We start from the raw sequence: 16738 nt of genomic DNA on the forward strand, positions 1-16738 counted from the left end.
GCTGGGAGCAGACACTGGAACAATGGTGTGTAAGTAGAATGATAAAATAGACTGCTATTATAATGTCATTTGTGTCTGGGTTTAACTGGGAGAGCACTCTGATGGAGCCCCTAGCCAAGCCCCCCCCCCCCCCCCCCCCCCCCCAATCCGTGGAGGCGAGTAGAGAAAGAAAGATGGATACATCTATTTTTTCTAAAAGGACCTCACTCTACAAAATAAAACATCTTTATTTACCATTGTTAGTTCCTCGTTAAGTTCCATTATTAATCATGTGCTTGCTTGATGGGCCCCAGGTGAAACCAACAAGGCCTTTTAGCAGGGGGCTTGGCTGTTGTTGGTAAGCCTCCACCAATGGAACCAGCTGGACTCCAGAGCAGCCATATTTGTAGTCCTAAAAAGTCCTAAATAAAGGACAGGAGAAGGAAAACAGAAACCCCTCAAGTGATAATGGACCTCTTCTGTGTGTCTTCTGGACCTCTTCTCGAGATGAGGTCCAGGGCTCCCTTGACATTTTAAGAGATTTTAATATCTCTATGGGACTTCGCCTGGTTAAATAAAGGATAAATAAATAAATGGCAACCATCACTTCCCGGCTAGGTTCTTGTATAAGTGCTTCATACGTGTGTCCTCCTCTGAACCACCAACAAAAGAACTGCAGAGGTTGGGCCGGTGACGTCGCCCCAACCAATTGAACCGTGGGAGAACGCCATTCTCCGGGCCAATGACGTCAATGGTCTCTTAGGGTACTCTAGAGTGACGGTTATCATTGTCCATTGGCGACCTGGCGTTCGGACGGCTCGAGCAGGAAGGGTTGTGAGTAAATGGAAATGATTATCATAATTATGGGTTGTCTAAAGTGAAGCCCCCCTGGTGTGTCTGTGTTGGCCCCAGCCGACGAGAAACGTATGGCACACACCGAGGAAGCTTTTAACTGTGTGTGTGTGTGTGTGTGTGTGTGTGTGTGTGTGTGTGTGTGTGTGTGTGTGTGTGTGTGTGTGTGTGTGTGTGTGTGTGTGTGTGTGTGTGTGTGTGTGTGTGTGTGTGTGTGTGTGTGTGTGTGTGTGTGTGTCAAAACATAACTTTGAAAAATTGCAACAGTGGCGTCTGCCTCCATTTCCTCATTTAATTACTCGCCTCTTTAATGTCAATGTTGTTGGTCATCTTCATTTTACACGCATTGTGATTCATATCCCGTTATTTATTGAGATATTTTCTGGTATCCAACGGCTGCTATCAAAGTGAATTATTTTCAGATGTCTCCCAGATAGGGAAACATTTGGCTTTTAACCAATTACCTTTCAGCTGCTGGTCAAAACACCCCAACCCGATCCCATGCTCCCTCATGCTCCCCACGTTCCTTCCTATTCGTCTTTGCTAGCCCGTAGGACTTGGCGGAGGTGCTTGGTGTAACGTTGGTCCGTTGTCTCTCCCTGAAGGCTTCTTCCCGGGCAGCTCCCAGGGCTGCGACGTCTTCCTGAGACACAAGATGACCCTCATCTCCCCGTCCATCCTCAAGAAGTACAGCATCCCCTTCGACAGGGTGAGTCCCTCCTCGACACCACCAACGCCGCCTCTCTTGCTCCCGCCACCTCGACCACATCCACCATCTCCAGCACCACATCCACATCCACTACCACCAGCACCAACACCACCGGCAGCACCACCTCCACATCCACCATCTCCTCCAGCACCACCTCCACATCCACTACCTCCAGCACCAACACTACCTCCAGCACCACATCCACTACTTCCAGCACCACCTCCACATCCACTACCTCCAGCACCAACACTACCTCCAGCACCAACACTACCTCCAGCACCACCTCCACATCCACTACTTCCAGCACCAACACCACCTCCTTCACCACATCCACCACCTCCACCACCACATCCAGCACTACATCCACCACTACCTCCAGCACCACCTCCAGCACCAGCTCCACTACCACCACTGCTGCACTACAGATTTTCAGATACCGCTGCAAGGCTTCCTTCCCTAAAGAATCAATTTTAAGTAACTTTAAAGTGAACGTTATCCATTAATATTTCAGGAATTACTAGACCCCATTTATTACATTCCAAATCTGGTTAAGGAATAGGCCTCAGTATTCTGTGTCATGCCTAAAGGTCCGGCCACACTGAACACGTTACGCGCGTTAGAGGCGTAGGAAATCTGCATTTTTGGATAGGGAACCATTGGTTTAGGCATGTAGATGCGTCACACTCGCTGAAGTTAGACGCGTTTTACACACCTAACTAACGCGTTCACCGCACCTACGCGCAGAGTTAATTTTTTTTTTAACCTTTTTGCTCCTACGCGTGACGCTTAGCCGCGATAGCCAATCAGCGTTGAGCTTGACCCGACGTCACTGGCAGAGAGACGGAGGACAGGCGCTCCGCAGCTCCGCAGCTGATATGCGTTCAGTGTGGCCGTACCTTAAGGCTTAGTACTAGTAGTAGATGACTGTAGCAACCGCCATGCAGGGTGTATGGGTCAGGGAGCTTGTTTCATTACCAACCAACCCCGTCTACCAACATCATGAGCGGAAGACCCGACCATTAATGTATAAAAAAATGTAAACGCATGTTTTCTTGTATCAGAATAGCCTCTTATTAACCAGAAACGCGACTCCTTGGCATGCATTTTTAGGAGATCTCGTTCCGGTGAGGTATTTCTGTTTTGTGTTCCCCGGCGAAAAGTAAAAGGAAGAACCAAAAAAAAGATCCCAGAGCCTCCTGGGGTTCAGCGATAACGAGGGAGAATAAGCGGAAATAAGTACAGGAGCACAAAAAGTTTTCTTGGTTTAAACTCGGAACGGTGCAACCCCAGTTAACCCACCCACCCACCTCCCCACCTCCCCCCCGGTGCTCTCCCCTGGGGTGTCATTATCACAGCGAACATGTTCCTGCACCTGCCTGCAGACGCCTCCTTCACCATGAGACGGCGGGGAGCTGAGATTGTCAGCGCCTTGGTTTTATATGGGATCGCTGGGAGGGAAAGTGGAGCAGGGGTTCGGCACTCGGCGCACTGCGACGATCGCTGTCTTTTATCGTGGTCGTTGATATTTCTCCCGCTTTTGTTTCTTGGATTGGGTCCGGAGACAGCTCTGTTTCGAGGTGTTTTTTCATTGGACGACGTAGGGCAGTGCAGCCTAACCCGCGACCCAATCGGAAATTGACTTTTAACGCTATGCCGCGCGGATGTCAATAGTGTTGTAAACGATGGCATGAAAAGGACGCTCCGGTAGCAACCTTTACGTTGGTGTGATTCAACGCCCACGGAATCACAGCCTCCTGCCGGCCCGGCGCTTATATTCTAGTTTTATCTTCTTGTTTATATTCCGCTTCTTCTATAGGACCACCCACGCCTTCTGGGAGGTGTTGATTCGTCCTATCGACCAATCTGTGGTCTGTGTTGCTTAGCTAAATGTCCTGAATATATAACCAGTAGTTCCCCCTCTCCCCTCCTCAGAACACCCAGAATGACTGTTATGAACATATGACACGTTATAACTGGTTGTTTCCCCCTCCCTCCTCCTCCAGATCACCCAGAACGAGGGAGAGTTCATGATCACCTTCCCCTACGGCTACCACGCCGGATTCAACCACGGCTTCAACTGCGCCGAGTCCACCAACTTCGCCACGCTACGCTGGGTCGACTACGGCAAGATGGCCACCCAGGTGAGGCACTTAAATCCCAGACAGATGGGGCAACATTCAGATAAAGAAAGTATTGGCTCTTCAGCTTTTACAAACTAAGCTTTCGTTTTCTGTCCCTCGCTCTCTCTCTTCTTCTCCCTCTCCCCCACCCCCCTCTCCCTCTCTGGCACCCATGTTCAACTTAATTGAATGTCTTCCACTTGTTTTCTGCTTGGCTGCATGTCTGATTTATTTGGTGCCATACTGGAGAAATCCCGCCGCGCGCCACACACACAGGCACACAGGGCTGCTGCTACTGCCCACCTAGTTTGTTCAGCATGAGCAACTGTCTATTAGAATGGAGTTTGGTTACCACCAGCTTCCTGTCTTCTTCTCTCAGAAACCTCTCGCTTTTTTTTTTTTCGTTTTTCTTTTCTCCCTCTACTGTGTGTGTGTGTGTGTGTGTGTGTGTGTGTGTGTGTGTGTGTGTGTGTGTGTGTGTGTGTGTGTGTGTGTGTGTGTGTGTGTGTGTGTGTGTGTGTGTGTGTGTGTGTGTGTGTGTGTGTGTGTGTGTGTGTGTACGCTTCTTGTGGGTGTCTGATAGAGATGGATTGGGTCAGTCTGGTCAACTCGGTCTTGCTGCTGTGGGTCCACAAATTGACAGCACCAAGCAGAACACACACGGATGCATGCACACACAAACACCAAGGTCCTGTCCCCAGTGGTATCTAATCTGATAGTGAACAATAGTTTCCTTTATGGAGTCTGTCACTGTTTCAAGTGTGTGGGGGTGTGTCCATTCCCTCCTCAAATATCTTTAATATCCTTGGAGGTTATGCTGGTGGACTTGTGGTTGGTGAACTGTTAACTCCAGCTGAACACAAGTGACCCAGTATTGCCATTTATTTGACAACCCCATTTTTCCCAGAAGATGGAAGAGGTGTTACATGAAATGACTATGGGGGTTTGGATTTGTAATTAGTTTGTGTTGATGGCAAAAAAATATTATTGCTATTTGTATACTTTTGGATGCTCACAAACTTCTCAAAAGGAAAGAAATGACAGGTTGATTAGAATAAGGTGGTAGGCTGCCTGATACTTTTACACACTCAGTTCACCAGACATTGGTCTACAACATCTAGGTGGACGTCTTGTTGCTGTCCTGTCTTTGATTTGGACACGTTTGTGAAAGGGCTCTGAAACCAAGTTGCTATGTCATGACTCCTGGATGTGTCGGTTATGTGCAGCAGTTTCCCGATCATTTAGGCCTTGAGGCACATAGTTAGTACGTAGTACCTTAAAATGTCACATGCTTTTAAAAAGTTGTGTACAAAAGTTAGTTCCTGGTGGTTATTTTTCCAATACTGTAAGCCTAAAAGCTACACAGTTCCTATTGGTTTGATCGGGCCTGTTAGCAGTTAGCTCAGTTGTTCCTGTTAGTTTGATCAGGCCTGTTAGCAGTTAGCTCAGTTGTTCCTGTTAGTTTGATCAGGCCTGTTAGCGATTAGATCAGTTGTTCCTGTTAGTGTGAGCAGGCCTGTTAGCAGTTAGCTCAGTTGTTCCTGTTAGTGTGAGCAGGCCTGTTAGCAGTTAGCTCAGTTGTTCCTGTTAGTGTGAGCAGGCCTGTTAGCAGTTAGCTCAGTTGTTCCTGTTAGTGTGATCAGGCCTGTTAGCAGTTAGCTCAGTTGTTCCTGTTAGTGTGAGCAGGCCTGTTAGCAGTTAGCTAAGTTGTTCCTGTTAGTGTGAGCAGGCCTGTTAGCGGTTAGCTCAGTTGTTAGTGTGATCAGGCCTGTTAGCAGTTAGCTCAGTTGTTCCTGTTAGCGTGAGCAGGCCTGTTAGCGGTTAGCTCAGTTGTTCCTGTTAGCGTGAGCAGGCCTGTTAGCAGTTAGCTCAGTTGTTCCTGTTAGTGTGAGCAGGCCTGTTAGCAGTTAGCTCAGTTGTTCCTGTTAGTGTGAGCAGGCCTGTTAGCAGTTAGCTCAGTTGGTCCTGTTAGTGTGATCAGGCCTGTTAACAGTTAGCTCAGTTGTTCCTGTTAGCGTGAGCAGGCCTGTTAGCAGTTAGCTCAGTTGTTCCTGTTAGTGTGAGCAGGCCTGTTAGCAGTTAGCTCAGTTGTTCCTGTTGGCGTGAGCAGGCCTGTTGGCATTAGGCTTCATTAGGAGCTGTGCTATACTTCTGGCCTCATTGGGCTGCCTGGCTCCGGAGGCCTCTCTGTTTGCTGGGCCTTTGTCTGCTTCGATTAATGTGTTTTCCTCCCCTTTCCCTGCAAAGCTTATGAAGTTTATATCCCATAATAACAAAGCGCAAGTCTCCCGCACCCCTCGAGGATGGCAAACGTCTCCATAACCGCTTAATAGTTTCATAAAGAAGCGGTTCATATGGGCTTCGGTGGGGTAATGAAAAAGGGTGTGTGTGTGTGTGTGTGTGTGTGTGTGTGTGTGTGTGTGTGTGTGTGTGTGTGTGTGTGTGTGTGTGTGTGTGTGTGTGTGTGTGTGTGTGTGTGTGTGTGTGTGTGTGTGTGTGTGTGTGTGTGTGTGTGTGTGTGTGTGTGTGTGTGTGTTACAAGGCAAGCCAGCATCAGTGCAGGGCGGTGTCAGCTCCATCTCCACCGGCTCCCCGCACTCACTCTTATATCGAAAGCCACCATAACCCAGCATCCGTCTACCCTCTCACTCTTGTCTCTGTCGGTGTGTGTCTCTGGAGTGGCGTGGGCCGGCCAGATGAAATGTACCACGGAGATTAGTCTTCTAGCGACGTGTAGGGAGGCAACAACCTCTCTCTCTCCTTCCCTTCCCCTGTCTCTCGTGTCCCATTCCCTGTTCTCTCTCCCTCCCCCCCACTCTCGCCGGGCCCGGGAGCCGAAGAATGTTCCCGGTAATTGAACATATGGCGCAACGCGGGCGAATAAAACTGCTCGGATGTAATGCAGGGAGTGTGTGTGTGTGTGTGTGTGTGTGTGTGTGTGTGTGTGTGTGTGTGTGTGTGTGTGTGTGTGTGTGTGTGTGTGTGTGTGTGTGTGTGTGTGTGTGTGTGTGTGTGTGTGTGTGTGTGTGTGTGTGTGTGTGTGTGTGTGTGTGTGTGTCCCATCTACACTAGCTCTTCCTCAAGCCGTATGCATGGGACACTTGTTGACCCATGCTCTCTACGACGGTGCGGGTTCGAAACCACAACAGTCTCTCCCTCATGTCTTGTGTCAAAGCACGTCATAAATCAGCCCTCTCAAGGGCCTGGAAACACTGAGAAGGAGCACACAAGAGGGAGCCCTCCTTCAAGGCCCACTCTAGGGCCTTGAGAAGGCGGAAGCCTCTTCTGTGTTCCTTGCTCAAGGGCCTTGACTTGACTTCAAGGGCCTTGAAACCTTGAGAAAGACCTTGAGAGGGCTAATGGATCCCGGGCTGTCCTACATTAAGGGCCCGTGGAGCCGTCGCAGACTGTACCTGTTATTTATGCGCTGTGGGAATAAAGTGGCCCGGACACGACTAACCCTCCTCCTCCTCCTCCTCCTCCTCCTCCTCCTCCTCCCCAACAGTGCTCGTGCCGTAAGGACATGGTGAAGATCTCCATGGACGTGTTCGTGCGCTGCCTGCAGCCCGAGCGCTACGAGCTGTGGAAGCAGGGCAAGGACACCACGGTACTGGACCACTTGAAGCCCACCGAGGTGGACAGCGCCCAGCTGGAGCAGTGGAGGCAGCGTCGCGTCGCCCACCGCGCCAACCTGCTGCGGAGGTGAGCCGGGCACGGGGTCAAGGGTCAATGTGAGGGTTCAAAGAAGACCACCGACAACGATGAAGGGGTTCCGTTCTTAAGCGGGCCAAAAGGCTGGGTTGGTGTTGCTCTAAAAGTGACACCAGAGTGACCCAATCACCAATGAGGTTTTGAACGGTTTGGTCCAGAATTTTTTGATTGCAACATTTTATTTTGCAATAAGGAATTAAAACACTCGACGATGGTGGAAACACTCCAGCTATAGCCTGACCTTTTTAAGTGTTTTATTTGTATTGAATTGATTGATGCTCTTTTTATTTCTGCGTTTTTTATAACTGATTGTTCTCCACCTCACAGAAGTCAGCCTTCTTGGACGGAGAGAACTCCTTAGTCCCTTGATGTAAAACCACCCATACTCACTCATCATTTTCTCCTGCTCCTCTTCCTCCTCCTCCTTTTCCTCCTCCTCCTCCCCCCTCTCCTTCCTCCTCCTCCTACCCCCTCTCGCCTCCTTCCTCCTCCTCCTCCCTCTTCCTCCTCCTCCCTCTTCCTCCTCCCCCCTCGCCTCCTCCCCCCACCCCCCTCGCCTCCTTCCTCCTCCCTCCTCCTCCTCTTCCTCCTCCTCCTCCCCCCTCCCTCTTCCTCCTCCCTCTTCCTCCTCCTCTTCCTCCTCCCTCCTCCTCCTCCTCCTCCTCCCCAGGGCCCTGCTGAGGAAGAGCCAGTTCCGCCGGCTGAAGGTGGGCGAGGTGAAGGTGCTGACGGAGGAGGGCGTGGAGCTGGACACGGAGGAGTACCAGCGGCAGGTGGAGGAGCACGAGGCCCAGCGGCGGCAGCTCCGCGACGAGAGGCTGGCCCGGGAGGCCATGATGGCCCTGGTGGCCCTGGAGCAGGAGGAGCAGGAGGAGAAGGAGGAGGCCGCCAGGAGGGCCGCCGCCGCCCTGCTGGCCCCCCCGGGGGACGAGGACGAGGAAGGTGAGGGGAGGGGTCGTCTCGAGAGGCGGGGGGGCACACACACACACACACACACACACACACACACACACACACACACACACACACACACACACACACACACACACACACACACACACACACACACACACACACACACACACACACACACACACACACACACACACACACACACACACACACAGAGTACAGGACCCTGGTTGAAATGAAAGATTTATTTCTTATTTATTTAAAGTTAATTAATTCAGGTTCTATTTAAATCACGTTGATAAAAGGACAGTTTGAACTGTGAAAGTGCGAGCCAATGGCAGCTTTGATGCGATGCATGTCTTTGCTCTGCAGTCGTTCCTATAATCAACTGCATTCTTTTACATTTCATGTTTAAGAGAAGACATATTATACCACCAGGTGTGAGTGTGATTAGCAGTTTCAGGCTGTTTTTCAAAATCGCCCTCTTCTGACATCACATGTGGGCGTGTGGTCTATCCAGCCTACACCTAGATGTACGCTGGATAGATCAGTCTACCAGCCTACCCAGTGGAATGTAGCAAATGTTGCTCATCTATACGATACAAATCTAGGTGGACGCGCCCACTTGTGATTTCGGAAGAGGCAGATTTTCAAAACGGCTTGTAAAGGTGTAGCTAATCACACTCTAATCAGACGGAAAAAAGTCAGATACAAATTAAATCACGTTGATGAAGGATAGTTTGAACGGTGTGGATGCTTTTGATTGATGCATCATCTAACACGCGAGCCAACGGCAGCTTTGATGCATGTCTTTGTTATGGGGTCTATCCTACAATCTACAGCATTATTTTACGTTTCATGTTTAAAGGGGCCTTCAAGGGGGTCGTTGGTTCCGTGTTTACTCCAGCCATCCCTCCCCTCATTCGTCACTAACCCCCCCCCCTCCTGCTTCGTGTCCAGAGCCCTCGGTCCCGACGCTTCACCCGACCGAAGAGGCGGGCAAGAAGAAGCAGAGACGTCCGAAGAAGTCGTACTCCAAAGCCATGCCCATCAACACCTTCGAGGAGGCCTTTGAGCAGTTCGCCAAGGCCGGCATCAAGATCCCCGCGGACGATACGCCACACGCCTGTAAGACGGAGACTACTATGGACCCCGCCCAGGTAGAGAAACATGCAATCCTTCCAGCTCTATTTCCCCAACCAGGCAGCAGCGAATGTGTTTCCATCATCGTTGTCATGGTTTCCCCCCTCAACTAGCGACCACTCTGTGAATAAGGGCTATTTCTGTGGTCGTGTTGAATAAAGACTAAAGCAGCTCTGTGATGTGTCCCTGTGACCCCCCCCCCCCCCCAGCCGTCCTACTCCAAGATGAAGAGCAGACGTCACCCCCTCACCAAGCCCCCGAAGCGCTCGCCTCTCTCCATCGTCAAACAAGAGCACTCCAGTGATGAAGGTCAGACACGCACACAAACCCACACACACTCACACACACTCGCTCGATAAGGGCTCTCATCTTACAGCCTCTCCGTCTGTCCGTGCCTCTATCGGTCTCTCCTAACCCAGTCACACCCATTGATTTTTCCTTTTTCTTCTTCATAATCCCCTCCATCAAAGAAATCCACACATTTACTCAATAGAAGCGCATGTTAAAACATCAGTTTACAGGTTAAAAGTCATACAGTACCAGACTGAAGCGTGCCGTCGGCGTTTGGATCATAAGCATCGGTCTAAAAAATCAATGGCTGTATCTTGGATGTTTGGGAAGACGTGATGGTCCCGTCCTACTGTTGGCCTCCTTCTCATCTCTCCCATCCCTTGGCTTCCATGTTTGCCCCCAGTGTAAACCCGCTGTCCACAGCCAACGTTTTAGGGGTGGCGAAGCTCATGCTTTTATAATGGATGCCTTTCTTTTAGGGGTGCAACGGATCATCATTGATCCGTGATCCGTTCGGATCATCTATTTCGGTTCGGCACACGCATGATCCGCGGATTGATTTATGAAAAAAAAAATTGCGCATGTTCAGTCCACACACAGCCGTAACCATTCCTGCTAGTTCCAGGGACAGAGCTACTTAACACGCTCTGGGTAAAAGTCCGCAACAGTTCCCTTTTCAATAAGCAAACAGTCCTATGGCTCGTTGTGATTTATTGTCCTCAGCGTACAACATGAAGAACAGTGGGCATGGAAAATAAAAGTAGGCTAGACTTCGGTGACTACTGTAACGATAACTGCTGCCTCCAGTGCTACGTCTGTTTCCATATACTCGCGCTGCCACACAAACCTGTCGCCTAGGTTACCACACAGACGTAACACGTAGCTGACATAGCTATTGCCAACATAAAGAAAAACACATCGAGCATGGCCACGCATTTACAGCGACATCACCCCGGTGTTTCACTGACAGGAGTGAAACCGAAAGCGGCTCAACAACCGCTCATCACCGCGGCATTTAAGCAGCCCCTTCTTCCACAATCAGACCGGGCTAAAGCAATCACAAACGCTATTTTTTTATTTTTTTTGCTGATCCGAAAAATGATCCGATCCGTGACTCTTGATCCGAGGAACGATCCGAACCGTGAGTTTTTTGATCCGTTGCACCCCTACTTTCTTTCATCCTATACCTCTTTCCCTCACTCTCATCGATCTTCTTTCTTTCGCTTTCCTTTTTATTATTTCTCGCGCTCCATCTCATCAATCTCCTTCATGTGTGTCTCTCGCTCTTGCTCTCTCCATGTCCTTCTCTCTCCTACAGTTGACCTACACTTTTCTGCTCAGGCCTTACCAACCAATTTGTAGACTAACAGATTTTCTAACAGTGGGAGTGGGACAAAGTGGACTCAAATAAATTATTCCATAGAGTACTCCGATATTTTTCAAGTCAATGGCTGCAGTGAATATATTTATAAAGTACAGGTGTAATATCCCCCATATTTTCCATTTCAACACTTTCCATTAGTCCAGAGATGTAGTTGTTAGATATAAGAGCTTTCCACCCATGCTTGAAACCCCCCCCTGTGTTTCGCAGAGCTATCCCCCACCATGCCACTAGAGGGCGACATGAAGAAGAACGAGCACCTGTGGCAGAACCAATCTTCACCAAACTTCCTGGCCGAGAAGGCCTTCAACGCGGCCGTGGCCAACCTGGATCCCTACTGCGCCGTCTGCTCACTCTTTTGCCCCTACACCAAGGTAGGACCGCTAAGCCTCCTCACTTTCTCGCAAACGAAAGTGAGGTGCATATTATAGAGGGTTCAAATTAAATAATATTTTACTGGACCTTGTCACAAGCCGACCGTGGCGGTTGTGGCAAAGACGGGAGACGCACACAATTGACCGAGTTTGTTAATAAAAAGGTTTATTATAACCAAGTGAATATAACGTAACATAAGGTATGGCGTGTGTATTGAATCTAGTCAGTGATGCAAGTGTGTGTGTACGTAAAAGTGTATGGGTGTAGTGTTGTCAGGTGTAAACATACCTAGGATACAACTAAACCAAAAGACCAAAGGAACAAACAATAAGTGGTGCCTCCCTAAGGAGAAAAACCCTGACACTGGGCTCACACGTCTACTTGAATAAGCCCAGCTCAGGGGTTGTCAATGAGCTCGTTAGGCTCCCCTCGTTAGGGTCGTGACGACTTACAAAGTGAGAAACTTAACACCTATAGATGCATGCATGAATAACCTTCACAGGACCGGTGTAGTTCAATTTTGTAGCGGATAAAGGTGTGAATCCCACTAGGGGCCACTGTTTCTAAAAGAGGCAGACTCACAGTAATGTAAAACACTAAAGGCCCATTCACACCCTACGGTGGATACGGATACGGACCGTTTCGTCCGGTTCCCGGAGGTGTTTCGTCCGTCAATGGATCCGTCGCCTCTGAGCTTACGAATCCGGAGTGCTCCGGGAGAAACGGAGCAATACCATCGGAAATCCAGGCGGCAGTATAGAGTCAGAAGTCAGACCGTTCACGAAAATAGATCGAGTAGTATAATATCTGATATGTATATATATTGTATTTAACGTTTTATACTTATATTATACTATATACATGACCTTTTTATTTATTTTATTGTGGCAATGAGTTGTAACTGGTCATTGAACAACACTTTGAGGAGATAATCTGCGGGATGGTGAGTGGTGTCACATGCCACCGCCGCCTAGGCCTACACTTTTTGCACTTTTTTTTTTGCCGATTTCGGATGACGCAAAGCAAAATCATCTCTACAGATGCCATGTTTGCGATCGTCGACGCCGTTCATTTGTGAAACGACAGTCACTGCCCTCTAGAGGATGTATTGCGTAACACCCATAACAACGCTGGAACCGGACGGAGGTGTGAAGGGTAGTCCCGGAGACAACGTTTGGTACGGACGGACGGATTCCGTCCGGATCCGGAGGTTATGAATCGGCCTTAATGCCAAGGCGCACACGTATAGGGTCGAGGCTAGCTCCACTGGTAGCAACATTTCTGACAAGACTACCTATTGTAAGTCGCTTTAGATAAAAGCGTCAGCTAAATGTGAATGTATTGTGCGGTGTTAAGAGTAAACCGACAACATGTATGTGTTGTATTATTCCGTTGACATGCCCTTCCCTACGGGGGAGCGCCATCGTTGGGCGCCATCGTCTCGCCCCTTTCCCGTGCGCCATCGTCTCACACAGGGAAGTCCCCGCCTTCCTTTAACCCGCGGGATGGTCTCTCCCCCCCCCCCTCTGCAGCCCGCCAAGGAGCTCTTCCACTCGGACCCCAGCGCCCCGGCCCTCCCCGGCCACGGCTGCCACACGCGGCCCCTAGTGCCGGAGATGTGCTTCAGCGCCGTGGCGGCCAACACAGAGCCGCTCCCGGCCAGCTCCAACATCGGGGAGGACGGCACCAGCATGCTGCTGCGCTGCTCCTCCTGCTGCCTGCAGGTCCACACCAGTGAGTAGACCCACCGTATAGAACGTAATCCACACCAGTGAGTAGACCATCACAGTATAGAACGTAATCCACACCAGTGAGTAGACCATCACAGTATAGAACGTAATCCACACCAGTGAGTAGACCATCACAGTATAGAACGTAATCCACACCAGTGAGTAGACCCACCGTATAGAACGTCATCCACACCAGTGAGTAGACCATCACAGTATAGAACGTAATCCACACCAGTGAGTAGACCATCACAGTATAGAACGTAATCCACACCAGTGAGTAGACCATCACAGTATAGAACGTTATCCACACCAGTGAGTAGACCGACAGTATAGAACGTAATCCACACCAGTGAGTAGACCCACCGTATAGAACGTTATCCACACCAGTGAGTAGACCCACCGTATAGAACGTTATCCACACCAGTGAGTAGACCATCACAGTATAGAACCTCATCCACACCAGTGAGTAGACCATCACAGTATAGAACGTAATCCACACCAGTGAGTAGACCCACCGTATAGAACGTCATCCACACCAGTGAGTAGACCATCACAGTATAGAACGTAATCCACACCAGTGAGTAGACCATCACAGTATAGAACGTAATCCACACCAGTGAGTAGACCATCACAGTATAGAACGTTATCCACACCAGTGAGTAGACCCACAGTATAGAACGTTATCCACACCAGTGAGTAGACCCACCGTATAGAACGTTATCCACACCAGTGAGTAGACCCACAGTATAGAACGTAATCCACACCAGTGAGTAGACCCACCGTATAGAACGTAATCCACACCAGTGAGTAGACCCACAGTATAGAACGTCATCCACACCAGTGAGTAGACCCACAGTATAGAACGTAATCCACACCAGTGAGTAGACCCACCGTATAGAACGTAATCCACACCAGTGAGTAGACCCACAGTATAGAACGTAATCCACACCAGTGAGTAGACCCACCGTATAGAACGTTATCCACACCAGTGAGTAGACCCACAGTATAGAACGTAATCCACACCAGTGAGTAGACCGACAGTATAGAACGTTATCCACACCAGTGAGTAGACCCACCGTATAGAACGTAATCCACACCTGTGAGTAGACCCACCGTATAGAACGTTATCCACACCAGTGAGTAGACCCACCGTATAGAACGTAATCCACACCAGTGAGTAGACCCACCGTATAGAACGTTATCCACACCAGTGAGTAGACCCACGACATATAACGTAATCCACACCTGTCAGTAGACCCACCGTATAGAATGAGGTTTTAATGGGTAAAAAAAATAGAATGAGGATGGAATAGCGATTTGGACCTTGGCTGACTGCGTTGGTTTCTATTCCAACATGCCGGGCCACTGCTCTTCTTGATTGACGAGTGCAGGTGCCGTTCTAATCCCATGTATGAACTCGGTGCACTGCAGCCGCTGTGTCGGTGGTGAGCTCTGTGTTTGTGTTTGGCAGGTTGCTATGGCGTCAAGCCCGACATGCTCCAGAACCCCTGGACCTGCTCCCGGTGTGCCTCCGAGGCCTGGGCAGTGGTGAGTCAACCCCACACACATACACACACGCATCACACAGCACGGCGACAGCACAACCTCATAGCCAAAGTCATTTGTGACGTCACAAACCCTGAACTCATTTGTGACGTCGCAAACCCTGAACTCATTTGTGACGTCGTAAACCCTGAACTCATTTCTGACGTAACAAACCCTGAACTAATTTGTGATGTCACAAACCCTGAACTAATTTGTGACGTCGCAACCCTGAACACATTAGTGACATCGCAAACCCTGAACTCATTTGTGACATCGCAAACCCTGAACTCATTTGTGACGTCGCAACCTAAAACCCCAAACCCATTTGTGACATCACGACCCCTAACCCGAACCCATTTGTGACATCACAACCCCTGACCGTGAACTTTAACCTGACATCAAAACCCCTAACCTGAACCCATTTGTGACCTCACAACCCCTAACCGTGAACCATTTTGTGAAAACACAACTCCTAACCCGAAATAATTTGTGACATCACAACCCCTTAACGTGAACTTTCACGCGACATCACCACACCAACCATAAAGTCTGTTTTGTGACTTCACACAAACAAACTTAAACTTGGTTATGTGGCATCATAACAACTTCCCTAATGTCACCCCTGTGACATCCCAACACAGTACCTGAACTCATTCTGCCACCAAACCTCAAAGGATGAAAAGATTGTATTCTTCTGTGTTTTAAATGCATAGTATGTGAGTCCTATTTAATGAGCGGAGAAATGCATATCCATATAATGTTTTTCTAATGAGCAAATGTAATGGGCCCTGTCTATAATGTTGGGGGAAAGCAGTGAATCAGCACAGTGTCCGCACTTAAAGTTCTCTGATTGACTGGCTTCCATCCCTGAAACGGAGGTTGGTGTGTTTCTTGAAATTAGTGAAAAAATACATAATGGTGTAATTAACGGCCGTACTCAATTCAATTTACCACACCTCCTCCTTAAACATCTGTGCATTTTAGCTAGGCTCGGATGAATAACGGCCAGACAGTTCGAGTCCCAACACGGGTCAACACACAGCCACAGGTCCTCATAACGTCTGGAGGCAGATAGTACTGTTTACAGTGTTTAGATGCCTTTAGATCTACCTATTTTCCATTTAGAGGCGACTAGTCGGATGCCTATTTCTGCGGCTGAATAAGTAAAGATAATCCGTCTAATGAATTGTCCTCATGATGTATAGGAGTGCTCTCTGTGCAACCTGAGGGGCGGAGCCTTGAAGAGAACGGTAGACAACAGGTGAGTGGCCTCACCCAGGTAGACACAGGCCCACCCAGTTACACATTACACACGGTACTCTGGGAAAACATACTTTACCACACCGCTAACGCTGACCACAAACGTGATGTGTCCCGTATAGATTCAACTTGAAGATGGTCCAAATAAGGAAAAAGCGCGATAATTAATCATTTCAATAAAAATAGTTTGGAGCGAAATGTCCTCCACTCAAAACATACCAAAGATCATGGTGACAGTGGAGGCACACGGAGGATATAATAATAATATGATGATGAAGATAATACAACTACATGACGCTCCACAAGTCAGCTAGTGCCGTCTAGTAAGCCCAGATGGGTTGCGACCTCTTTACCATCCTCACTGCAATCTGTGCCCCCCCCCCCCTCCCCTGTGCCAGGTGGGTCCACGTCATCTGTGCCATTGCCGTGGCCGAGGCGCGCTTCGTCAACGCCATCGACCGGGAGCCCGTGGACGTCAGCGCCGTCCCGGACACGCGCAAGAGCCTGGTGAGTTCGAGAGGCGGCGGGTGCGACTCCCGACGTCCTTCAGTGTGAAGCCAAACGCACACGCGCTCTTTGCCCGACTTGTATCTCCATTGTCGTTCACTTTGAAACTAAGTGTATGGCACTAATGACGTTTGGGTTGAGCGGTTGTTAATGAACGAGTTCGGTCCGTTGTTTTTATGGGGGGCACTTTAAAAGGATTAGGTCTGACGCTCTTGATGTTTAA

General features: G+C 49.3%; 1 protein-coding gene across 1 annotated transcript in view; it reads left to right on the forward strand.

The window, feature by feature from the left end:
• Positions 1–16382, forward strand: part of kdm4b (lysine (K)-specific demethylase 4B) — a 34829-nt gene extending 18447 nt beyond the window's left edge. Inside the window, exons 7-16 of the mRNA XM_056604629.1 lie at positions 1437–1540; positions 3544–3681; positions 7166–7362; positions 8042–8313; positions 9244–9443; positions 9636–9735; positions 11309–11472; positions 13006–13207; positions 14675–14751; positions 15954–16382. Coding sequence (XP_056460604.1) covers positions 1437–1540; positions 3544–3681; positions 7166–7362; positions 8042–8313; positions 9244–9443; positions 9636–9735; positions 11309–11472; positions 13006–13207; positions 14675–14751; positions 15954–16013 — 1514 coding nt within the window. The 3' untranslated portion in view covers positions 16014–16382. The remainder of the gene's footprint in view (positions 1–1436; positions 1541–3543; positions 3682–7165; positions 7363–8041; positions 8314–9243; positions 9444–9635; positions 9736–11308; positions 11473–13005; positions 13208–14674; positions 14752–15953) is intronic.
• The last annotated feature ends 356 nt before the right edge of the window (positions 16383–16738 follow it).

This window comes from Gadus chalcogrammus, chromosome 12 (assembly GCF_026213295.1).
Source record: "Gadus chalcogrammus isolate NIFS_2021 chromosome 12, NIFS_Gcha_1.0, whole genome shotgun sequence".
Lineage (NCBI taxonomy): Eukaryota > Metazoa > Chordata > Actinopteri > Gadiformes > Gadidae > Gadus > Gadus chalcogrammus.